The following is a 26,117-nucleotide window of genomic DNA, read 5'->3' as shown; positions in this document are numbered from 1 at the left end:
AGGCTCGCAAGCCCTAAAAAAGCATGCGATTTGGCTTCTGATGTTCCCTATATCAGGAACATCGGAAGCCAAATCTTACCGTCTGTACACACTATAAGCCCACTCAAAGCTAGTTTGCTACCTTGTGATTGCCTTAGTGTTTGTGCATATGTGAGAAAGATGAAGTTTCACCCACTACCAACAGATGCCAGTGTTTCAGAAATATTTATATATATATTTATTTGTTCTGGTTGAAGCAGGCACTCACCACAGATAATAGATCATAGTTGAAAAGGATTTATTTCATAGGTAGTCGACGTTTCGGTCCACGACAAGGACCTTTGTCAAGTCAGGCACATGTTAATCAACAGACAGGAAACACCAGACACTGCCTGGTGTTTCCGGTCTGTTGATTGACATGTGCCTGACTTGACAAAGGTCCCTGTCGTGGACCGAAACGTTGACTACCTATAAAATAAATCCTTTTCAACTATGATCTATTATCTGTGGTAAGCGCCTGCTTCAACCAGAACAATTATATTTGGGACTTTGTTTCCTTTAAAGTGGAGCACCACTAAGCTGCCCCTTGAATGGATAGAGTGCGGTTCATCAATACGTATAGATATATATCTATCTATATATCTATGTCTAGCGATCGGTCGAGATAGATAAATAGTAAGACAGCAAAGTGCAGCCTCACCTCAACTCACATATAGTCATGTAATAGGTTACCATTTGTAAACACTAACCAGCAACTCAACACAGATTAAAACTAAAAAAAGGGCAAGTACTAAAATGTCAGAAAATCTTTTAACTTGGGCAATAAAAAAAATAAATAAATAAAAAAGGAGTGCAATACATGTAATTATTAGTAACTTTTTATTACCACTGCCATCAATGATGCAACTATAGAAGGCTACTGCAAACATTGCCTTGGTTTCTCCACACAGAGGCTGTGAAAATTTGATTCAGCAATGTCCAATTTTCATAGGACAATTTTGGTTCACCGTAAGGAGGCACAACAGAAAGAGACCCAGATGCCATTTACAACCAGCTGCCATCTCGTTTGTTGCCTTCACTTTTCATACAGCAGTAGTGCCACACAGTAGTGCCAGTTACAGGTCATGTCCCCAGTAGTGCCATTTCAGATGTCCCCCGTAGTGCTTTTAGCACACAAAAAACAAAAAAAATCCACTTTCTGGAATGTATGGTTTTTGGAATAATTCGGATAACGGATATTTGGATAAGGGATACTCAACCTGTAGTGCCAAATATTGTATGACTCCCAAATAATGTTGTGGCTGCACTTACGCTCTATTTATAAATTATAATCAAAGTCCTCAAGAGTTAATATTCTACAGTAAGTTTTCTATTTCTCAATTCTACTTATTTTGAGGGGAAGTGCATCCTTGTTTTGCTATTAATGTAGTAAAAAAAGGTAAGGGATTAGCCACTACCCCCCCTGCTGGTATTATACACAGCCGTCTGATTATGGTGGTTGGTTATGACTCCAAGTGGGACCAGTTCACTTTATTACTTTACTTTTCATTATATTTTATTTCTTTTTTTTTAATTCTCCACATTTCTTTTTTTTTTAATTCTCCACATTCTTCATGTAAGCATATAATATGAACACCAAAATCTACCTATGTCTAGCTTTTTCATGTGGTAATTTATGGTAAAAGTAGTTTCTATTAATGCAAAGGTGCTGAATTACCCCCAAAAACAGAAATTCACTTTGAATAATTTCCACAAACTTAAAGCACAAATTGTTGCAATTCAAGAGACACTTCCAAAGTCATAATTCGCCCCTCTTTACCGACCATAAATATCCCCAGTGTTGTATGGCTAATGGGCCTTCTAAGAAAGCTGGTGTAGCTCTCCTTATAGCTCAACACTACCCTTTTGCGTTAGCCTCACAATACAGTGATACAGAAGGGAGATACTTGATTCTGACAGGTCAGTTGGAAAGTGCTGACAATATGCTGGTCTACTGCTATGTGCCCAACACCAAATAACTGCCCTTCTGCAAAAAAATAATTAGGATTCCTCAAGATAGAGTTAGAGGGGCCCTTTTAATCCTGGGAGACTTTAAGGTACTCTTTACCTAGAACGGCGCTCACGATTTTGATCTTAGGCATCGCAAGGTAAAAAATTGCGTCGGTCGCATCGCATGCGACCAAAAAAATCGCATGCAATGCGACCGACGCGATTACTGCGATTTTACATAGGGAACAATGTTAAATGGCCCAATTGACCCGATTTTACATAGGGAACAATGTGAAATGGCCCACAGACCACAAATAGCCACCCTGAAGTGTGAAATGGCCCCCCCAAGATCAACGTCAACCCGAAGCGTGGCGAGCCCGCGAGGGGCGGCTGTACGCGTCCTCCGACCTTTTCATACCCCCACTATCCACGTCGGCGTGGAGTTGAGAATAGAAAGTGTGGCGAGCGCAGCGAGCCCCCGAGCCCGAAGCGCGGCGAGGGGACGCGCATACCTGTGAAGGCCGCGAGGGGACGCGCATACCTGTGAAGGTATCCACGTGCGCTCGCCTTGCTGCGCTCGCCACACTTTCTATTCTCAACTCCACGCCGACGTGGATAGTGGAGGTATGAAAAGGTCGGAGGACGCGTACCGCCGCCGCTTGCCACGCTTCGGGTTGACGTTGATCGTGGGGTGGCGTTAACAATTGTGGGGGCCATTTCACACTTCAGGGTGGCTATTTGGGGTCTGTGGGCCATTTAACATTGTTCCCTCTGTAAAATCGGGTCAATTGGGCCATTTAACATTGTTTCCTATGTAAAATCGCGGTAATCGCGTCTGTCGCATCGCATGCGATTTTTTGGTCGCATGCGATGCGACCGACGCGATTTACAATTTAACATGCATTTCTATGTAAAATCGTGGGCATCGCATCGGTCGCATCGCATGCCATTATAATGGCATGCGATGTACATGCGATGCCCGTGATGGGCGCCGTTCTAGGTAAAGAGTACCGACTTAATATGGTCTTCGATCCAAACCGCTCGATGAAGGTTCCCGGTTCTAATCTCCCCCAAAACTTCTGCCTGCACATGTTACATCTGCCCCCCTGCAGTGCATGTGGTTTTGTCCATTTGAGAAGGAATTTGCCTATATCACCTGTGTGTTATTGCACCGTGTCAACACTCCTTAATTCATATTAGTACTGCTGCCACCACAGCTCACAATTAAATTTCCTTCTCATTGCATACAAAGGACAATGGGGCAGATGTATTAACCAGCGTTAAGTGCAAAAATGCACTTAACGCTGGTTAACGGGGGGGGGGGGGGGATTACGTCTGTCCTAATGTATTACTAGCGCACCTAACGTGCGCTAGTGACAGCCCGCCGAGTTACGCTCGGCGGGGCTGTCCCTGCAATCCCCCCCAGGGATTAACGGCCGGGGCGATGTATTAACAGCTTTCAAGGCGTTAATTCGCCCCGGCCGCTTCGCCAGCTCAGGGCTAGCGTTGTCCTATCCCCCACTGTGGGGACAACGCTAGCCCTGCTTCTGGCTAGGGCTGCGCTGGAGATCTCGCGTTTTTTTGCGAGATCTCGCGCATGCCCAGTGCGGCCGGCCGGGGGACAGGAGATAGCGCATCAGTATTAACTGATGCGCTATCTCCAGAAAGGGACATCGCCGAAGGGGGGAGTTAACGCTCCCCCGCTTCGGCAGACAAGATGTTAATACATCTTGTCGATGTCCCTTCCTGCTTCGCCTCGCTATTGAGGCGAAGCAGGAAGTATCATAGCGGCGCGATAAGCGCTGCTATGATACATCTGCCCCAATTTAACTAGCAGTATAATTTTGAATTCTAGAATGAACTTAATTTGAGCAAAACATACATGAACAAGTGACTATCTAACAGGGGTGAATCAGAGTTGAGAGGTACAATCTTCAGGTTATACCCCTTTCACACCAGAAAATGCAGGGACCCACCCGGGAACATGGTCCAGGGATCATGCCGGGCCACTCCCGGATTGGCCCCTTTCACAGAAGAAAAGTCCCTGCATTTTCTGGTGTGTGAAGGGGGCGGAAGGAGGCTGTCTGGAGGCGGGCAGGCGGAGAGTACTCATCCTGGTTGCTGGTCCTCGGTGCAGGCAGGGGATCCACACAGGCGGCGGGCGCGGATGATGCAGCTCTCCAGCGGCAGTGAGGGCGCTGGAGAGCTGTGCCATTTTTATACGACACCTGTCCTGTCATATACGCCCGCCGCCTGTGTGGATCCCCGGCCTGACAGCACAACAAGGACCGGGAACCCAGGTAAGTACCCACTACCCCTTTCACACCGGCCAGGTCCCCGGGAACAACCTTGCTCCATAGCAGGGTTGAAATCCCAGCAATTTTTGCCAGGATTTTGGCCCGGGAACCTTACACTCCAGCGCTAGTTGAGAAATTGGGTTAAATCTGCCCAATCGCATGTGTAAGACATTCGATTCCTCACCCATTAGGCTGGAGGTCAAAGGGGCTGCAAATAAGATAACTCATACTTCAGCGGCACACCGTGGGTGCTTTATATAAATCTAGTCATCGTCTGTGTTCTCTAGAACAAAGGCAGTGACAGATTGCTCAGCACACATCGCTGGTGCAGCTCTGTGTGTTGAGCGGTCTGATCTTAACTAGATGTGTGTAGGCCCCTTCAATCTGCAGTAAAAAAAAAAAAAAAAGCTAGCTTGCTGCGGCTCTCGTGTGGCGTGTACAGCACAAATCCTTCCTGGTTCTCCTAGTACGGAGACTGCTGCTGCGTGGGATAAAGGATATAAAAGCAGTCTTTTTCATTTTGTTGCCACATGCTGACTCCTTAAGAATATGCAGAAAACAGATTAATATCTAGAGATCAGCTGGCATTCGGATCATGTGTGCTTAAAAAAAAAAAAAAAATCAGGGAATGTTCCATCACATTACAGCGCAAGAAAAGCCACATATTATAGCTTATTGTCAATTGTATCAAAATACACTATGGCAGCCACTACAATGCATAGGAGTCCCTTATATAGGTAGGTAGACACAAGTAGTTTAAGAAATGCCGGAGCGTATACAACAATAGTTATCCCGCTTAAATTGGATCAGGGCAGGGTGCAGGGGGTAAAGAGGCAGCATGAGTCGACAGGAGGGCCACAATAGTAAAATATGAATAAGTTCACATACAATTAAGGAAAAAAAAAAATTGTGAAAAACTCATGCTCACCTTTTCATGTGTTGACCATTACCATGTCAACCCTTACCACTAGCAAAAATAAACCGTTCACTGCAATACAGAAGCCACCGCTGGGAGATGCTCTCATCTCCCAGCACCGCCTCCCGATGACATCACCCGCCTGGGCGCCAGTGGGAAAGGTTTGCAAGCCACGTTGATACAAAATCCCAGGTGCAACCTGGCTTGCAAGTGGAAAAGGTGTACTTTTGTCCATGTCAGCTGCAATCAGAAATTGTGGGGCCCAGGATTCATTTGTATGTAACATTTTACTGCTTTATATTATGTTAATAATCAATTAAAAATACATTCATTTTAGACGTGCTATTACTATTAGAGGAAATATCACTTTCAGGTAGGTTCTGGTGGATTGAGCAAGGTAAAAAGGCATACAAGTCAGTCAGAAATGCTGCCAGACTATCTAGAATATTGCACAGCTACATGAGTATGGAAAATTGGATTTTGGTACTTACAGATAAATCCCTCTCAGATTTCATAGGGGACAATGAAAGTTGGCATTAAAATTAGGGTATTGACAGGTAATTATGGGAGCCGGTATTTAAATTTAAACGTGTGGCAAGGCTCCACCTACTCTATAATCCTCCCCCCAACCAGTTAAGAAACTGTGCCTGAGAAGAGATGGAAGTACAAAACTACAGAGGAGGGGAGCATGAAAAGCCAGGTAAACCATAAAAACAACCACAACAGACATAGGCAAAGCAACTGTAACGTCAAACAACTGCCCAGGGGCAGGCCAGGAGAGGCAGCTATATTGGGTGCACGGAAATAAGCCAAAGGGGTGACTGACATGTAATATAATATACATTGAAATAAATAATCCATGGGTTGTACATGGCACTCATGGAGAAAAGCCATCTTGGGCACACTACATAGGTTACATCTTGGAGGGTGTCCACTTAGCAGAAGTACAGTATAACATCTAGATGGCGAAAAAAAACAAAAAAAGGCCCAGTCCCGCAGAATACGCTACACCCGTGCCACGTTCTGCAGGATGGGACCTTTTATAAGCCCCAGTCATTATTGCAAGGCCCAAGATGCGCTATAGTGCATAAGTATAACACTTTTACTGCTAGGTCAGTGCATAAATGGTGTATATAGTACACCTTTGTTTTGAAGTACAATAAATCTGGAGTTTAATAGGACACCATTTAATATTCCTCCTACTAAAACATTGTTTGGCTTGTGTCACACAAACAATACAGGGCATGACACATCTGTATCAACAGAACTACATGAATGAGACGACTACAAATAACTGAAATTGTGTGCTGGACAAGCAGTTCTTCAATTACATGCTACATAATCAGATTGGCATTTACAGCAGAACGTTATACAGTCCAGGTGCGGCAAACCAGCTAAACTTGGATGTTCTGTTTTAAAGCAGTAATCATTTACAACATTACAAACTGTCCAAATTCAGCCGGCATCCCGGACCTCAAACAAACACTATTACATCCCGCCATAAATGTCAGTTTAGCGTTAATGTAATCTTAGATCACCTATTTAATAATATTAATAGGTCAACAATATACAAAAGCGCAAAGTATCATGTCCTAAAACGTAGGGTGAAAAATTAACATGCAGTTACGGGCTACAGCTGGCACAAGATAGACCATGTCCCTTACTAAGAAACATACCAGGGATATATATATGCCTTTACAAGCAAAGTTTATTTAGTTTAATTTCAAGTTTCCCACATTCTAAAGAGTTCAAATTAAGACATGCTCGGCTTTCGGTAATCAAATTGGTTAATAGATATTGATAATTTGCTTGCATAAAAATGTAAGCGTTAACAGCTGTGCTAAAGTTTAATCTGTACTAAAGAGTTTAAGATTATATTATTATTTCATCATTAATAAATCCAAGACTTTTGCAAGCATGCATGTGATACGGGAAAAATTGATAGAACAGATTTTATGTTCCAGAAAGGGCAAAGGAAACTGATAACATACGTGGTAACTTATCGCACCACTAAAACCGCTTCTTTGTTGCCAGGCAGTTACAAGCAGTAATCAGACAAGATGCAGAGTGTACGACATCAGGTTAATTGACCACATAGAGGAAAATCAATACTTGACTGATCATTCCTTTTTTCTAGTGCCAGTTATTACAATGGGCTAAACGCAACTGTAGATTACTTGGAGACTGGTAGTGGGGCTCTCTAGTGTCCGTCTTTCCATCCTGGTTGCTTAAAAACAATTATACGATTACAAAACAAGAGGATGGTAAACATGAACAGATACGGAATACGTCTAATAAAACAACATAGTATAATCTGTACTTTCCTCTACAATACTCTGTGGCAGTCATTTTAACGCAATGAAACCACCAAGCAATCTACCAGGGAGGGAAGAAAATGTGATGTCAGAAATGAGTAACTGAAGAAGCGGTTTGGCTCCTAAACTAACTTTACGCACAGGTCTGAATTAGTCCCCGTCGTTTTTGGTCTGTGCATGGTCGCCAATGCGCATGTTTCTCTTCGCCAGTAATGACTTCGAGTAAGTCATTAATGAGATGCAGAAAAACAGCAAAAAATGCTGATTTTGCCGCATAATCGCACATTCTGAAAGTGCAATTTTTAGTCACGTCGGAACTCGCATCCAGATGTTTTCACATTGAAAAGTACACAATTCGCATATTTAATGAGATGCAAAAACGGGAAAGTGTCTAAAATTCGCCACATATGTAGACCATGTTCTGAGAGGCGAATTGGCCAGAACCCTGCACAGATCATTGCGATCTGTGCATGGTCCTGTGTAAAAAAAAAAAAAAAAAAAAAGTGTTTTTATTAAAAAAAAAGTGTTTTTATTAAAAAAAAATGAAAAAATAAATGGCGTGTGGTCCCCCCTCTTGAGCATAACCAGCCACGGGCTCATTGAGCTGGACCTGGTTCCAAAAAATACAGGAAAAAAAAAAAAAAAAAAAAACATAGGGGTCCCCCATATTTCTGAAACCAGCCCGGACTCTTGGGCCGGTCCTGGTTCCAAAAATCTGGGGGCCAAATAATCTTGGGGTCCCCCGTATTTTGAAACCAGCCCCGGGTTCCAACAGCCCCCGGTGTCATGCCACAGCCGGGGGACACTTTTTACATAAGGTCCCCCGGCCGAAACATGAGCACCGTGGCTGGTCAGCCTTGGAGTGGGGACTCTCTCGCTCTCTTCTCAGGGCTGAAGCCCGGGGCTCTCACCGGCGTCCGTGGCCAGCGGACACCGTCCTGATACGGTTAAATCACACATTCCTAACATTGCTTTATGCAGGTGAACTAAAAGTGACAGCAGACCTCCCCTGCATGCTGGGACTTGGAGAACCACAAGTCCCAGCATGCGGGTCATTAATGGGCCTGCTGGGACTTTTAGTCCACCTGTAAAAAGAATGTTAAATTAAAACACACAGAAAAGTATAACTTTATTACACACACACACACCCCAACATACTTACCGCACCAGGGTGCAGCGCTGTCCTCCCTTCTGCAGAGTCAGCTCACCCCGCACTGACAGCGGGGTGAGCCAGCATTCTCCTGCGCAACATAAGGCCCCCATACACTAGCCGATTTTGGTCATATTTCGGCCAGATCAGTCGGATCTGGCCGAAATCGGACCAAAATCGTCTAGTTTTGATGTCCCCTCAGATCCGATGCGCGGTCCCGTGCGCATCGGATCTGCATCGGGTGGTCGGACCTGCTGCACGTCCGACCACCCGACTTGGGACCTAGTGGGGCGGCGCGGAGGTGGAGGGATCAGGGGGGGCTGGGGACACAGGCGGCATAGAGCCGGGCAGGGGGAGCCGGGAGCTGTCAGTACTAAATAAAATAAAAAATGCCCATACAATGAATGGGCGGCAATTGGCTGAGCAGCCAGTCAGCAATTGGCTGAGAGAGCGCTCAGCCAATCACAGGCTGCCCATTCATTGTATAGGCTTTTTTTTCTAGCACTGACAGCTCCCAGCTCACTCTGCCCGGCTCTATGCCGCCTGTGTTCCCTGCAGCGACCCCAGCCCCCCCTGCTCCCACCAGCAGCCCTGCTCTGTAGCCCCCCCCCCCCCCCCCCCCGGGTTTTTTTACATGTGATAAAATAGAGACGATTTCATGCCACCAGCGGTGTCATGCCACAGCCGGGGGACACTTTACATAAGGTCCCCCAGCCGAAACATGAGCATCGTGGCTGGTCAGCCTTGGACGGGGTACCTGGAGGAGTAGGGACCCTCCAATAAAGGGGTCCCACCAGTCCAGGGCTGAAGCCCGGGGCTGTCACTGGGCCTTGCAGAACCACAAGTCTCAGCATGCGGGGGAGGTCTGCTGGCACTTGTAGTTCACCTGCATTAAGCAATGTTAGGAATGTGTGATTTAACAGGCTGGCGTCCACTGGCCATGGACGCCGGTGACAGCCCCGGGCTTCAGCCCTGGACGGGTGAAGCCTGGGGTGGTCTGCTGTCACTTTTAGGTCACCTGCATAAAGCAATGTTAGGAATGTGTGACTTAACCCTATCAGGCCGGTGTCCACTGGCCACGGACGCCGGTGAGAGCCCCAGTCTTCAGCCCTGAGAAGAGAGGGAGAGAGTCCCCACTCCTCCAGTTACCCCGTCCAAGGCTGACCAGCCACGGCTGGGGGACCTTATGTAAAAAGCGTCCCCCGGCTGTGGCATGACACTGCGGGCTGTTGGGAGCCGGTGCTGGTTTCAAAATACAAGTGACCCCCAGATTTATTGTCCCCAGTATTTTATTTTTGGAACCAGGACAGGTCCAAGAGTCTTGGGCTGGTTTCAGAAATACAGGGGACCCCTATGCTATTTGTCCACCGTATTTTTGGAAACAGGTCCGGCTCAATGGGCCCGGGGCTGGTTATAGGTGACCTCACACCATTTTTTTTTTCTTTAAACACAAATTCGCACATTTTCATGACTAAAATTAGCACATTATCGCACCCGAAATACGAACCTCATTATATATGTGAATTCGCTGCAAAAAAATGCAATTTTAAAAAGTGCCATAATGGACGAAATTAAAATTGACTAAAAATCGCATCCTATTAAATGTCACCCCATATTTTTGCTATATATTGTAAGGACAGGTGTACAGTCCAATTGCTCAGCTGTTATCTCATAGATAAATAAGACAGGCCCTTTTTAAAAATAAGTCTAATAAGAGTAAATCACGCAAACCGCTCTTTGAATAGAATGCTTTCTTCCAGTCTGCCAGTTAACCCATCCTTTACAGAGTCTTCATACAGCACACCATGCAGTCAAGTAAAAAAACCTTCATGAATCAGTTGTCCTGATGCAGGGCTCCAACATTGATTATTCAGCCCACACAATAATTGCCAAGCTCTTGTTCAGGCGAAGTCCTAGGCAGGAAACAGACGGTACAGAACAGACAGCAGTGTTGTATTTGCAAAGGACAGCTTCTGCATACAAGCCAGTTCACCCAAGAAAAAGACCAAGAAAATGAATTTCAAATCAAAAACATTGTAACACCGAAAAAACAGGTTAGTATAATACAAGTGTAGCTGTAAAGGTCCATACACACTGGGTGACTATGCCCAGCCTGTATGGACAGCGATGATCTCATTAATCACTGGGGGGAAAGCCGCTCAGTGCATACACATTGAACGGCTTTCCCTCTGCCCGGCACCGACGGAGAGGGTGGGCCCGTCCTCAAAGCTGCTCATCTGCTGGTATAAAAAGATGAATGGCTTTCCCGGCGATGAGGCGGGAGCGCGCAGCAGCGCTCATTGCCGGGCCATACACACTGGACGGCTTTGAGCTGAAAGCTGCTCAAACATGCTGTTTGAGCGACTTTCACTTCGAAGTCGCCCAGTGTATATGCCCCGGCGATGAGCGCTGCTGCGCGCTCGTGCTTCATCGCCTGGAAAGCTAATTTGTAGATTATAGTACAGCTGGATATATTCAGAACAAAAACCTCTTTAGTTTAGAGGGAGCTGGGTACCGGAGCGGTGGAGCGTTCAGGCGGCAGCAGATGATTTCAAAAACTGGACGGCCCTCTGATTGGCTGAGAGCGATCTCTCAGCGGCCATCTGAATGTGAGGCCGCCGATTGTCTGAGAGAGCTCTCAGTCTCAGTGGCCTCGGCCAATCAGAGGGCCGTCCTGTATTTCAGTCATATGCAGCCGCTGCTGCGTCCCGCCGCCTGACAGCTCCGGTCACCAGCCAGGTAGTACCCCACAGCACCAGATGTCCATCACAGATGGTGCTGCACTAGGCACCACTTGATGCGATGGGACATCACATCGCAATGTCCCATCGTATAAGTGCATGGGCAGCATTACAGATACCATAAAAGCATTGCCCTTAATGATCTGTGGGAGGGGCTTAAGCTGAATACTTAGAATGCCAGACTGAAAGGTTACCATTATCAGTAAATTTTTATCACCATAGTTCATGACTAAATATTGATTAGTTTTGAGACAATGGAATTTTAAATATAATTTATAGAAACTAGAGTCAGTTGAGAGGTTTATGGAGACCAAGACTAAAGTGCTAACAACATTAAGGTCAATATCTTATCTGCTTGTTTTTTATCAGAACACCATAAAGTAGGGTTATAACTGTGACTAGCAAGTTAACTTTATTTGCTATATTGGCATCATGCACTATTTAAAGGCAAAATGTCCCTAAAGAAATTTAATGTGTAACTTTCATTGACTATACAATGAATTATAGGTGATCATTCAAATTCCTACAGGCTAGGTCACTGGGTGCCAGTCAGGATCCCGACTGTTAAAATACTGACGCATGGGTTCCTGACGGCCATACGCTATTCTCCCTCACGGGGGAGAATAGAATAGGTGGCGAGCACAGAGAGCCTGCAAGGGGCTTTGTTGCGCTCACCACGCTGTCTGAGTCCGGGCAGTCGGGATCCCTACGTCAGACTAATGACTGTCGGGATACCGACTGTCGGAACCCTGTGCCACACCCAGGTCACTGACCAGGATATATAATGTATTGCAGTATAGAGGTTATTTAGCAGACTGTGTAGACACTTCACAGGAGTGGATCATAGGGTTGACCTAAAATATGATGACAAGGGCTAGGTCTACCTCAAAAGGTAGTCATGGCAAACGGGTCAACACAAAAAAAACACCCTGACATGACTGTGTCCATTTGTACATTTTAGCACCTGGCCCAGAATTAATATACCGCTTCACTCACCATGATCAGTTCCCTATTGTAGTCAACGTGGATGAAATCAGTGTGCAAAAATCATGAAAAAAACAGTCATGTTGATCTTTTCATGTGTCGACCAGAGTTTGGATTTAATTTTCACTAGGATGTCTACACCTCTTGCATTTAGAATGAATCAACAAAATCCAAACCATCTCCGTCACGTGAATGGCTGAATGCATAGACACAGCACATCAGAATGTTAGGGCTATTTCACATACACCAGTTCTGACCAGACGGTAAAAAGCCGACAAACGCTGTCAGGCTTTTTGCCGGATCAAATGTTGTGCTAAAGACGTAGAATTAAGGGGGCAAAAGCAGCAGCATTTCAAACAACACAATTCTAAACTCTAAGTTAATAAGCATCTTAATATCAAAATATATTTCTTCTATGCTTCTAAAATGAATTCTTCCTGCTGCTTTATGTAGACTGGTCAGTGACTGCATGCTGTGTGAATATGGGTGCAGGGATTAGCGGCAATGTCAAGTTGGGTATCAGGAGATAGTTACAACAGGACTGTCCAATCTAAACACGGATGTGCGTGAAAGGCACCTACTGTAGCTCACTGAACTTCAATGATAGCATGGCCTGGCCGCTTGCCTTGCCTTTTCAGCAGATAGATTCTGCTGCTACATGGTGGCCAAGTCATATGAAAGGACCCGATCAGCTGTAGTATTCATTACAACCTCGAGATAGCAAAAACCTGTCTGGGAGTTTGTCATGCCGGTCAATCGCAGCTAGTGTAAAAAAGGCCTTAAGTTACCCATACACGGTGTGCTTTGCAGGTGCGATTCGCGCTCCCATGCACATTCCATCACAGTTTTAAAAGGATTTGCTGCACATACTTTTTGAACTAGGCCCTGTTTGCATTGCACACATATCGCATGAGATTTGGGTGTGATGTGATACTATCTAGACCAAAACACATACAGTGATCGCACACCGTGTATGGGCACCTTTACACTGTATTTATTTACAGTTTTATATAGCGCAGCATATTCCGTAGCGCTTTACACTTTGAAACAGTGATGAAACAAACTGGTAAGATACAAACAGACATGGAGTTATGAGGGCCCTGCTCGCAAGTTTACAATCTATAGGGATAACAGGAGGGATACATAAGGATAGAATTCCATAGCCTGACAGTCCCATCAGATTACTAAATGGTCCTGATGGGATGCAATTAGATATAAATGCTTCTGGAGGTTATGTTGTACATACTACTGTATGTAGTTTGCTGTAAGTGAGGCATTCTTTGAGCTACCTGCAAGTGCCTATATCAACCTAGGGATCACTCTAGGCTGCTTTGGCAGGGTGCTGCTCTGTGCCTTCACAGGCCACAGTTTCCCACGGGTGAGAAAATTTGATGTTACCAATCACCACTGAGTTAAGAGATGTTGGGCACATGCATACAATATATAATCACAGTGAGCAGAATGTGTTGGGGTAGTCTCGCCGGAGGCAGGCAAAACGAAATCCCAGATAAGCCACGGCATGTGCTGCCTTATCAGGGCTAATAGAATAGCCCTGCAGTGAGACAATTACCTCCGATCATTGATCAGAGATAATTGAATATTGACATTAGTACTGGGCCTGCCCCCGAAAGTGATGACCGTGTCCCCGATTTAAAATGAACAGTACCAGTGCCCGCACATCTTTTCTCTACCCGCATCCAAGTGGGAACAATGTCAACATAGCCCTATATTAATATGAATTTTATTGTACATAAGGAAGCAGTTCATTTTCTTAAACATTTTTTAACTGCGTATAGTATCAAGACTATTGAAAACTCTTGAAAAATGTATATAACGCAATGCTATTTGCAGCACAGACAACTACCTTATAAATAAATGAAAATCACATGCAGTATAATCCTAGCGAAGAACAATGCACATGAAATAGCTGGCGTTCTTACACTGAACAAACATTCATGTTCTCTCACTCCTTTGGTAGAAGGGAGGTGCTTCTATATGTTCGGTATGATTTACCTACTATCAAAATACCAACGGTCAAAATACCAACAGCAATTGACAGACTGTCAAAACACCAACATGGTCAAAATAACGACATTTAAAATATAGACAAGTTTTTCATATTTTTGGAGTCTGTATGTTGACATAGGTGCTTCAGGCACGGTGCCTCACTGCGCTCGGCACACTACTATATTCCCCCTCCATGTCCACTGGGATGGTAAAGCATGTACAAGTCGGTATTTTGACCATCAGGATTTTGATTGTAGGTAAATTGACCGCATCCCGCTTCAGACAGTAAGCAGACAACTGCAGAAATGCAGGAGATCATATATACATACATATATATGCTACTTACAGTTATCTTTTTCTACAACTTTGATGAGTTTACCCTTAGGGATATATAAGCTCCTCCCCTCTAACCTGTTCCCCTTAAAAAAAAAAAAAAAAATCTGTGATCGGTTGAAAAAGAAAAAGCCAAAAATTATCCATCTCGTATATACAACCAATAAAAGGTAGAGACCGAAGTGCCCTAACCTGAGATTTATGTTCCTACCAAGTAACCGCAGTGGTCTTGTTTGGGCAGGAAAAAGAAAGTTATCAATAATGTTCAATTACATTCATGTCTATTACCAGGGAATGAGTGCCAAAGCATAAGATAAATAAGCTTTCCTTGGCCAATGTAAAAAGTCAATCACAGCAGGAAGCGGCAGCCCGCTAACCTGCTGCTTGCCCGCTCTGTTGTCTTGATGTGCCGATGTTTCAGCCATCCTTTGGTTAATGCCCCTCTCTATGAGTGCCCCTACACAGTGACCCATTGATGAACTCCAGCCACCAGATCTCCACTCTCTAAGTGAAGCTCCTTACTGCCAGACAGGTGGCTCCAGGTAAGGAGGAGAGTACTCTGAGCTAGAAGTTACAGGGCCCAAAAAAAAAAAAACCTCCTGGGGGTCAGCTAACTCAATAGGAACCTACTGCTTCCAGCATTAAGTGCAAAAATGAGGAAGGAGCTGGAGGGGAGGGACGCTAACCCCTAAAAGAGTTACCTCATGAAGTGCTGGCTCCTCAATCCCTCATTAACCCCATGGTAAAAGGTGCCCCCCAAACAAAGGCAAGGGAAAACCAGTAAGCCTCAAAATGTAATACAAAAGTAATAAATGTTAATGCAAACTTTATTTTTATTTTTTTAACTAATGCTTTATTGAAAGCATAAAGTGTTTTTATCTTTATAGCATTGAATATCACATATCTGGAGTATGGATTAGTACTTGTACTGAATGATGCGATGCTTGAAAATCAGCTTTCTTTGCATGGCCAAGCTGATCTCATCATTGGCTATGGCTCCTCAATGTATAGGAAATTTAAAGCAACAGATAGGTCCACTCCTGCATATAGCAACAAGTCATATCGCTGCCGTGATGTGTACTATGCTGTGCTATATCGTACCGGTCTTCCCACACAGCCCATTTACAGTGAACGCCCAGCACCTGCAAATAGAGCAAAGCGCATGCTTCGTGACAACAACGGGTCTGGACACCTCTGTACATGGTCAACAAAACTAACCAATTTACACCTGGCAGATTTCCCCTTTCCAAAAGATGTGAAAGCAGGTGTCTGTGGGTAGGATTACCTTTTAACAGCTATTTACATTTTTAAATTAAGCTTATAAAGCTTTAGTATCTTGCTATTAGATAAAAGGGTATATAATGTAGATTACAAACACAATACATTTCAGGACTTCAACAACATTTATTTTATTTATTTTTTCAAAGAGGTTAGTCACAATGGATTAAATTACAGCTCCATACTTTTGAAATACAGTGAGGAGTGTTTAAATGTCTTACGTATCCATCACATGGTAAAGAAATGAATGCAGAAAAGCACTGTAGAAAGATCATGCTTTCTGCCTTTATCCTGCAGTGGTTGCCAAGGTTATAGTCATTTCGTCAAATGCTCTCTCCGCCCCCATCCTCTAGCTGCTAGAAAGACCTCTTAGGAGGTCTGCACTTGGAGAAGCTTTTTAATATAATAGTGTATAATCTCTGCAGCTTTTCTGATAAATTCAGTTATCAACCAACCAAACATAACTGCAATATCATTCTAGAACACATATATAACGCTCTTTATACCCAAATAACTCAATAAACATACCACAAGCAATCATGTTCCTCACTGCATATAAAACCACTACGTTGAATATTATGTTGTTGTGAGTAGGTGTAAATAAATAATTGTTAGTGCCTTGTAAATGCTTGTGCATTTCCATTTTAAATGCCTGCTACAAAAAAAAAAAAAACCTGTTGCAAAAAGGAACCGCTGGTAAACACTGAAAGTTAACGTTAACGTCGCCAGGACCCCTGCCAAACAGTCACTGACTATATTGCTCTTGTGCATAGCGTTAATGAAAATCATATGGTGTGTACCCATATTACATTCTGCCATAATTTAGAAAATTATAAAAATGACCAATTAACAAAGTCCAGCAAGACTTGACTTGGACCTAAAATTGTTGTATCTAGAACAAAAGCAGGACAGTAATAAAACAGCAGCAGGATATAGCTAAACCCAATCAGCACCAAAATAGAAAGGCTTTGGTAAAATGCAGTGCTACTCAGTTTGCCTTTCAGGTTTTATTATAAATGTGCTGTGCATTTAATTAGAATCAGACAATCTCCGGCAGAGCATAAAGGTCATTGTGTTTGGTTAACCAAGTGCAGTACATGACTATTTCAGTCCTTGCCAGTACCAATCCTAAGACAAATGGGGAATAGAACAGGCCTTCTTGAACACTTGATAGCAATAGTTCACCTGCAGTGGCATAAAACTTGCCAGCTGTTGTCAGACTACACATAACAAAACTGTAGTATGGCCTGCTGGGATGTGTAGTTCAACAGCTGGGAGCCAAAAGGTTCCATATTACTGAACTAGAAAAGCATAGCATGTTGGGGAGCAATTAACCTAGCACTGCATACTTTAATATTTTTATTAACCATTACAGTGTATGGACCTTCCACAATAACTACTGACAAATACCAAGCTGAGTAAGTTATGCTCCCATTGAGATCTGTCACACAATTTTGAGCTTTCAATCTGTAATGTAATTTGGCTTGTGGAATGCAAAGTGTAGGCCACACATGTGCAGTATAGCAGGAGACATGTACAGCAGCAGTTACGTGCTAAATGTGAATTTGCAGATAAATGTATTAAGAACATACTTGACAACATTTTGTTTCTACACTCTGGGAAAAGCTAGTAGAGGAGACTGTCTACATCATTTCCAGGGAAAAGCTGGAGCTTGAGGGGGGCCGGGAAGCGGACCAAATTTTCAGGAGCCTTCCAGCTATTCTGGTAATATAGGCAAGTATGTGATAGAATGGATATAACCAACCAGCAGACATATCTGAAGCTGTAGATTCCCTTGATCTCTCCCAGGAATCTGATCTGAACCTGGGCAAATTTTCATTCAATCCACTTCAGATACATCCAGGGGTTTAAGTGAGGGGGAACAGGGTGGAACAGAGTTCCACCACCTCTAATGGTGAGGTGGAACATTTTAACTTCCACATTGGCACAGTAATTCTTACAGAAAAGCATTCTAGTTTGCAGTGGGATGCCAAAAACCCTACCACTGGCACTGTCTTTATCTAATGGGGGAAGGGGAGGGGGGGGGGTAATTAGGTGGCATAGAGAAATTAGTTCCAACACATCTGCATGACCACTTTAAAGGTCCCCACACACTAGAAAGATTTTTTGTCCGATTTCCGACCTATCGTCCGATTGTTACCGATAATCGGCAATAATCAGCCGGTTGGTCGAAAATCGAACAATCGTTCTAGTGTGTGGGGGCCTTAAGTCCTGGATACATGTGATCAATTCTATGTTAAAACACCTGACCGCTTCAGATCAGATGGATCTTTGTAGCACATAAGATTATTTTTTTTTGTCATCAGATGCATTTGAGACTCAAGCCGCACATCTGATCTGAGAGAGCCCTTTTTTCTACAGATCGGTCTGCCAGATCTGAAGAAAACAAGCCAAATTTGACTAGTGGATGGGGGCCTTTTTTTCAATGTTTGCCTAGTGCAACACAACACAGAGTGCACACACACTATGCAAGGGAGGTGAGTGAAAATGTAGGTCAATTTTGCCTAAATAGCCAAAATAGTGTTTTTTAGATTTGTAACTAATTTTTTTTTTCCATTTATCTAAAGCCCGGTACACATGGGGAGAGTCTAACCAATATCGCCGCGTGAATGGGGCGAATGTTGCCAGGAGCTCCCCTGACCACCCAGCAATGGTCACTGGAGCATGCTCCTGCAACCAGCAGCTTCCACCAGCAGTGTCTCATTTTTATCAGGAACCATCGCTGGTAGCTGATGAAAACAGGACACCGGGCGATATGCTCGCTGAACGATAATCGCTCAACGAGCATATTGCCCCATGTGTACAGAGCTCAAGTCTTCTCAGGTGTTGGGAAGGCCTCGTGGCACCATATAAAACAATTATGGTAGATAGATATACATACACTTCTTTTTTATTGAAAACTACTGTCTGCCAGGGCTTTTCCCCTTTCTATATTTTACAATTTTGAACCTGTATAAATGTGTACCAACAGCCAAAAGTGCCAGCATCATCTTCAGAGTTCTGGCGGTCACATGATGACCGGTTCCGTTTCAAGCATCAGTTAAAATGGCTCCCCGAAATCCTAACCTTCCCCCTAGTGCCTAACTCGTTTTCTGACTATCAACATAACAATGGCAACATTTTATATTCACTGTGAACCTGTCAACAGTTTGAGGATGTGGACCTGGTGCCATTTAAGTTTGAACCATGTTGACAGTATGACCATAGTGATATTTACAATCTCTGCTCACACCCTCTGCTAATGAAATAGCTTCAGGTGCTTTAACTGGTAAAGGCCATGGATAAATGAATTATTTAACCCAAGGATATTATCACCATTATAAAGCCTGTTCAGATGCAATTCATTATTTCGAGTAGTGAGGGAGAGATGCTAGATGGGAGGAGCAAAGGTTGTTAGAATTTCTGTTGTGGGGATAGTAAAGGCTTAGTGTTCCCGCTAAGGTTCTTTTGCAGGGTGCTGCACCCTGCCCGTTTTTAAAACCTCAAAATATACCCTGCCCTTTTTGTGTGTGGCACCGTGCTCCCTTACGCTGGCCCCCACTGCACTGACATGCCACTGAGAACTGTCGGTGTATGTCATCATGTGTAATGGGCATTACTGTGTATGCCATCATGTGTAATAGGCATTATGGTGTGTGGTATAATGTGTAATTGTCATTACGACAGAATATGTAATGGGCATAGCAGAGTATGACCATGTTTAATGGGAATATATATATAGTTTTTTTTGCTTGGTTTGTTTCTAATGTAAATTTCTAATATAAAATGTGCCCTCCCGATTTTTAGTGTACTGCCCTAAAAAAAAAAAAAAAATTCCTAGAGTGAACACTACAGGCTGGTGTGTTGTATACAGTGTTGGGTTGATAGCTATAATCTGATTAGCTCATATGGGCAAAACCTGGGTCATTCCATGGTAACAAACATTACATTTTGACTAAACAGACCATATGAAATCTTTTTTGGCGCATGTGTTTTGATTATTTTGTGCAAAGTAAATGTTTGTGTGGTACATGATATGCTTTAATTTTGATGCAAAGCTTGTCATGAAAACTGGTAAAAAAAAGTTACATGAAAAGGACATTTACATGGAATGACCCACCTCCATTTTTGAAGCTTTACCAATTTTACCCCTAGATGTTTCATGTTTAGAAGGTATCCAGTTTTAAAGGTTTGCCATGGGGTACTGAAGAGAAACAATCAACTAATAAATATATTGTTTAAAGCAGATTAACATTTTTTTCCCCCTCGTATAGCTCCAATAAGAGTCCGCAGGCAGCAGGATGTTGGCAATTGTGAAATGCTACAACTTTACCTTTTTCTTAGCGCGGTTGCATTAGATGCGACCACAGCAAGCTGTGCGTTTCTTGTCATTATCCCAACTGAGGCGGTCAATTAGAAATGCCCACTGGGTGGCTGCTGGAAGATAGTCTCCCAGTACCTGACTATATCAGAGGGTCCACCTGTTGGTCCTGCACCTATGGCTCTGCCCCCTACGGAGTCCCAACCACTACTAGCCACAGTGACCAAGCAACTCAGTCCTGAGCACAGTCTTCCTCAGGATCACTAACTGCACAGCCCAGCAGCACTTCTCCCATTCAGGGCGTGCAGACTTGCACTGTGTCCAGATCACTGACCGGCTTTGCTCGGGCAGAACGCCTTTCTGTTCATACCCTCTGCAGTCTCAAGTAAGAGGGTGCAGAGGTGTGTCTTGCAACCACCTCCTGCTCTTTCACAGACCCATCCTCATTGCTCCAGATAAATACTGCCACCCATCCTAGTCCCTGATCGCGTTGGGGATTATTCTGATTCACTGGGAAAGGCACAATCACTCTCTAATGGACAAAACCATATGCACTGCAGGTGGGGCTGATGTAACATGTGCAAAGTTAGATTTAGGTGGGGGGTGTACTTCAAACATATCTATATTGCAGTGTAAAAATAAAGCAGACAGTATTTACCCTGCACAGAAACAAAATAAGACCCAAACCTAACTCTCTGCACATGTTACATCAGCCCCACCTGTAGTGCATATGGTCTTGTCCATTAGAGAGTGATTGTGCCTTTCCGAGTGAATCAGAATAACCCCCTTAGTAACCATTTGTTTCATTCAACTGCAAAACAATTCATCATGTTTATAGTTTTCCTGCTTGTGGGCGTAAAATGCTGCAAGTAGTATTTCCCATTCGCCAACATCACTGACACTTGGTTCTTGGGTCTCCATATGGTAGTTTACTTACTCATGGTCGACATTCAAACTATCTCCTGTGTCCATGGTGACATATGGAAAGTTAGAAATTACATTTTAACAGCGGGTACTGTTGCATTGCATGTAATATCAATGCTCTCTGGTGGAGAAGAATACCAACTGTCTACATCACAAGAAACTTATAAGTGTTTCAATTAAAAAAGTGTATGCAGTGCAACTATGGATAAACATAAATGAACACATATAGCAAAGGGCAAATGTGGAAATTAATGTATACATTACTTTTGAAACACATGCCAATAAGAGGTAGAGCAGTATCTGTATCTACAAAATAGCAAATACATTGGTCACTCTGAAGTATCCTGGACGAAATCCACATTGAGGCTATAGAGTGAGGGACCTGCAGTGGCCCCCATAAACATGATCAGTACCCATTTCAGGGTCATTCATTACTGCCAGAATTCTTCCACTAGATACAATTAACTTAAAAAGTGCAGCATGGAAGAGTTATATTTACGTAAACTGTATAAAATCAAAATAGGATTACCATATTAAAAAGGACAGCAAACCATAACATTGACCCATTCAAAATAATGGCAATCCCCAGCTATCTATTGGCCAAAACGACTGACCTAAGCGTACTCTCATTTACATGTCGCCAGAAACAGGTGCATTTGGTTTGGTGAGCAATAAGTCATATTTATGCATAGCGCGCCAACTCATTTAAAAGCCGCTCTGCCCAAAAACTAGTACTCTATCAATATTCATCAAGGAAAGCTAAACCAGAACAGCGTTCAGTGTCAGACCATACCCCAGTTTTAATCAGAGGTGGATGAAAAGACCCATAACCCCAGGAAGCAGCATCTGGCATTTAACAGCAGACATTTGGATTCATGTGAAGCTTGCAAGGATGTGTAAGCCTAATCACTGACTGAGCACAGACAGATTCATTCATTGAGCAACTTCCTTTACTTTATATTCCACAGCGCTTCATCCTCAGCCATGAGCAGCAAACAGAAAGCTTTGAAGAGCGCAATAGGTTTCTGAAAACAAGGCCAATGGTAACTTAACACCACATGTAGAAATGATCAGTTTAATAGTATAGAATTACTTTTGAGTTTATATTGGCTAAGGGGCCAAATAAATGTTTTGGGGTGTCTTTTTCCCCCCATCTAAATGTGAAGATATAGATGCCCAAACAAATGTCAGGATTCAATTGTGTTTGGGCTCCTATGCATATCACACTCAGACGGGATTTAGAGTGTTAGATTTGGGTGGGGTTTGTACTTCAAACTAATATACAGTAGTACGGATGGTGTTATGGTTAGCATTACTGCCTCACAGCACTGAGGCCATGGGTTTGATTCCCACCATGGCCCTAACTGTGCGTAGTTTGTATATTCTCCCCGTACTTGCGTGGGTTTCCTCCGGTTTCCTCCCACAATCCAAAAATATACTGGTAGGTTAATTGGCTCCCATCAAACTAACCCTAGAGTCTGAGTACATGTGGTAGGGAATGTAGACTGTAAGCTCCACTGGGGCAGGGACTGATGTGAATGTTCAATTACTCTCTGTGAAAGCGCTGCAGAATATGTGTGCGCTATATAAGAAACTGTTAATAAATAAATTAAATAATATATGTTGCAGTGTAAAAATAAAGCAGTTATTTACCCTGCACAGAAACAAAATAACTCTGCACATATTACATGGAGTATGCTTTTGGGAGTGAACCAGAATCAGGCCCAGAGTGTAGTAACATAACACCAGACATACAAATAAGTAGGCCCATTTATTCATATCAGAGTTTGGTCAGGCAGGGAATGAAATCAGCTGCACCAGTCTAAAGGTCCATGATTAGCAAAGCAACTGATGTGAAATGCTAACATAGTGAATACAGAGAATCATTGTTTTCCCACAACGATTTCAGAATGCAGACATGCTACAGTCAAGATCTATTCAAATCATAAAACAATGCAGTTTACAAAAATGTGATGCATATATTCTGGAAACTTATTAGCATCTAAATAACAAAAGGTTGGCACTAACAATCAACCAGATGTATTAAATCCCAGAAAGATAAAGTATTATAGCGGCACATATGCTGCTATAGGGATTTTTGCTTTACCAGAAGCAATGCAGATGATATTTTAACATCTCATTTGTCAAACAGAACCCACCCCCTCTGGCAAGCCATGTCAGAGTACATTAGTCTAGTGCTGATGGACTGTCTTATGGGGCATTACACACACAGCGATTTAGGGGCATTTTCTAAGCACTCTCACTAAATTGCTTAGAAAATGCCCCTACATCGCTCTATGTGTAGGGGCCATAGCAATGCCCGGCGATTAATATCCAGCATGCTGGATCCAGTCATTCACCAGAGAACACTGGCCCTGAAAGATCGCTCAGTACACAGTGCTGACACATCACTCTATGCTGAGCGATCTTTCTGAGCATTCTCGTACCACTCAGCACCAGGGGTTAAAGTGAGGGGGAACCGGGTGGAACAGAGTTCCACCACCTCTAATGGTGAGGTGGAACATTTTAGCCTCCACATTGGCCCTGCACAGTAATTCTCACAGAAAAGCATTCTAGTTTGCAGGCGGATGCCAAATACCCTACCACTGGCCCTGTCTCTGCCTCATGGGGGGAGAGGGTGTAATTAGGTGGCATAGAGAAATGAGTTCCCCCACCTCTGCGTGACCACTTTATGCCCTGCTCAGCACATATCCCAGTGTGTAGGCCCCTTTACCTCTTGTCTAGCTCAAGTGGACATGCATGCAATCTCCCATGCAGCCCAGGGACAGTGCTGCCCCTGCTGGGGTGATGGGGCAACATGTGCAGCTGTTATAGGAAGGGTCAGCACCACTGACCATTCATACATTTTAGTGGCACATTGGCAATGCCAATAATGACAGGCGATGATACTAGTAATCCTCCTAATACCTAATTATACATCTACCTAAAAGTATCGACCAACCTCCTGTCATTTTTCTAGCACAGCCTGTATAACTGCAGTTAAGAGCCAATCGGTGTGTTCCTTCTCATCTCTTTACCAGGTTTCATACATCTCTTACTGTTTCTCTCCCTAATAGTTGCATAATAAATTAACAAAGCCATCGACTTCCCCCCAAAGGGCATATACAGTATTAACCAAACATTGCTCAAGTGCCTGCATACGTATTAGTGGTTACTGTTCCTATATCCTGTAGCTGTTCATGCTGAGACTTTTAGTTCTACAACATGTTCCCTAATCAGAAGGAAGATTAACAGGACATCCCAAGGTCACCCAGCTGGGATGACAGCAGGGAAGATGGCCATATGACTGCGCCGATCCTCGGCACAGAGCAGCGACGGTGACACACTGAACAGGATGGAGATACCGAGCCATTGCCCAGCTGGCCTAGGACCAATCACCACCAAGCTGAGGGAAGGACGGGGAGTGATCTCCCAGCGCAAGCCAGTGCGCACACCTGAGCGCATCACCCCATGGCAACTGCGCGCACCCTCTCGCCAAGAGATGGAGGAAAAATAGTCCCCACCACTTCATTTATTATGGTTTAACGCGGGTGAGAGACACGAGGCCCCTACTGCCATCCTCGAGCTTATGCAGCTGAGGCCGATGTGGCACGGTAACGACAATAGGGTGTGAGAGGAAAAACGGGTAACAAGGCGCTCCCGGAGTGGGTGTCAAGGAAGAATATCAGAGATGATGAGAATAGTTCGGGTGACTGACACCCGAGGACCAGTGAAGACAGGTCAGGTGACGTCATGGCATAACTGGGGGGGTTGTTGGGCCGCTGCTGCCGGGGACACATACCGGGCGTCAGGGGTATAAGACACAAACACGTCACAGTGTGACCCGAGGAACATTACCTTCTTAACCGTGCGAGGGGCCTCGCTGACCGCCCCCTCCGAACTGCCCACACACTCTACACCGTCCCGCGGGCGCTGTGCCGGGTCACTCCTCTTCATGGCCGAAGCCGGGACCCCCTTCATGGGCTGGCTAAGAAGGGGCGCCCCGTGGCTGTCGTCGGGCTCGGTGGCCAGGATAGCGACACTGGAAGCGACGGCAGCTACGGTGGCGGCTCCCTCAGGCGGCCTCTCCCTGGCTGCCTCCTTCAGCTCTACCTCTGCCATCTTTGCGGATACGACCTGCACGGACATAGCGAGAACAAACCGACAAGACGACGACTAGGGCTTCAGCTGTTCTCCGGCTCCTCTCTACGAATACTCTCAGTGCCAGTGATCTCCTCTCTCCGCTGATGCACACACAAACACTAGCACGCTGCCGGCAGCCGCTAGCACGCCCCCACCGGCCGGCCTGCCGCCTCCTCCGCCGCCGTGCATCATGGGAAACGTAGTCTCACTCATCGCATGGATCTGAGCAACTTGCCTGCGCCAGACTACAAAGCCCAAAATGCTTCGCTTTCTACGCGTCTCCTCGCAAGGCATGCCGGGATGCGTAGTTCCAAATCTTTTTCAGTTCGGACTTGGCTGTTTCATTTCACTACGCTGACCAGCATGCTTTGCGCTGAGACGTGAAGACTACAGATGAGCTTGGGAGGATACATTCACTTTCAACTCTCTTTATTAGCAATAGCGCACATGAAACAATTATCTAGAGGCCCTGTGGTATTTTGTGCACAACAGTAGCACGGCTCTTTTAAAATGGTGCAAGGCTTGAAGTGATTAGTGCAGTGGTCAGGGAACTCAGTCCTTATTACCCCACGCAGTGCATGTTTTGCAGGTCTCCTCACAGAGGGCCCCATTTATCATTGATCGCATTTACAATGCGATCTGGGCGGAATATTACCGCCCATTTCGCCCGAATGTATTACCTGCTGTGCGCAGGGATAGGGCTCCGAAAGGAACCCGTCCCTGCGATGCCCGGAGCCGGA

General features: G+C 44.4%; 1 protein-coding gene across 4 annotated transcripts in view; it reads right to left on the bottom strand.

The window, feature by feature from the left end:
- Positions 1-25,548, bottom strand: part of AHCYL2 (adenosylhomocysteinase like 2) — a 97,880-nt gene extending 72,332 nt beyond the window's left edge. For 2 of the 4 annotated variants that reach the window (XM_083183283.1, XM_083183285.1), the window contains exon 1: positions 25,093-25,548. In XM_083183283.1, the coding sequence (XP_083039409.1) occupies positions 25,093-25,383 (291 nt within the window). In that variant the 5' untranslated portion in view covers positions 25,384-25,548. The remainder of the gene's footprint in view (positions 1-25,092) is intronic. The other 2 variants (XM_083183284.1, XM_083183286.1) reach the window with 1 other exon arrangement.
- Between the last annotated feature and the right edge of the window lie 569 nt (positions 25,549-26,117).

The sequence above is a fragment of the Crinia signifera genome, chromosome 4, assembly GCF_055691185.1.
Source record: "Crinia signifera chromosome 4, ASM5569118v1, whole genome shotgun sequence".
NCBI classification, from domain to species: domain Eukaryota; kingdom Metazoa; phylum Chordata; class Amphibia; order Anura; family Myobatrachidae; genus Crinia; species Crinia signifera.
This window is presented reverse-complemented; position numbering and strand designations above follow the sequence as displayed.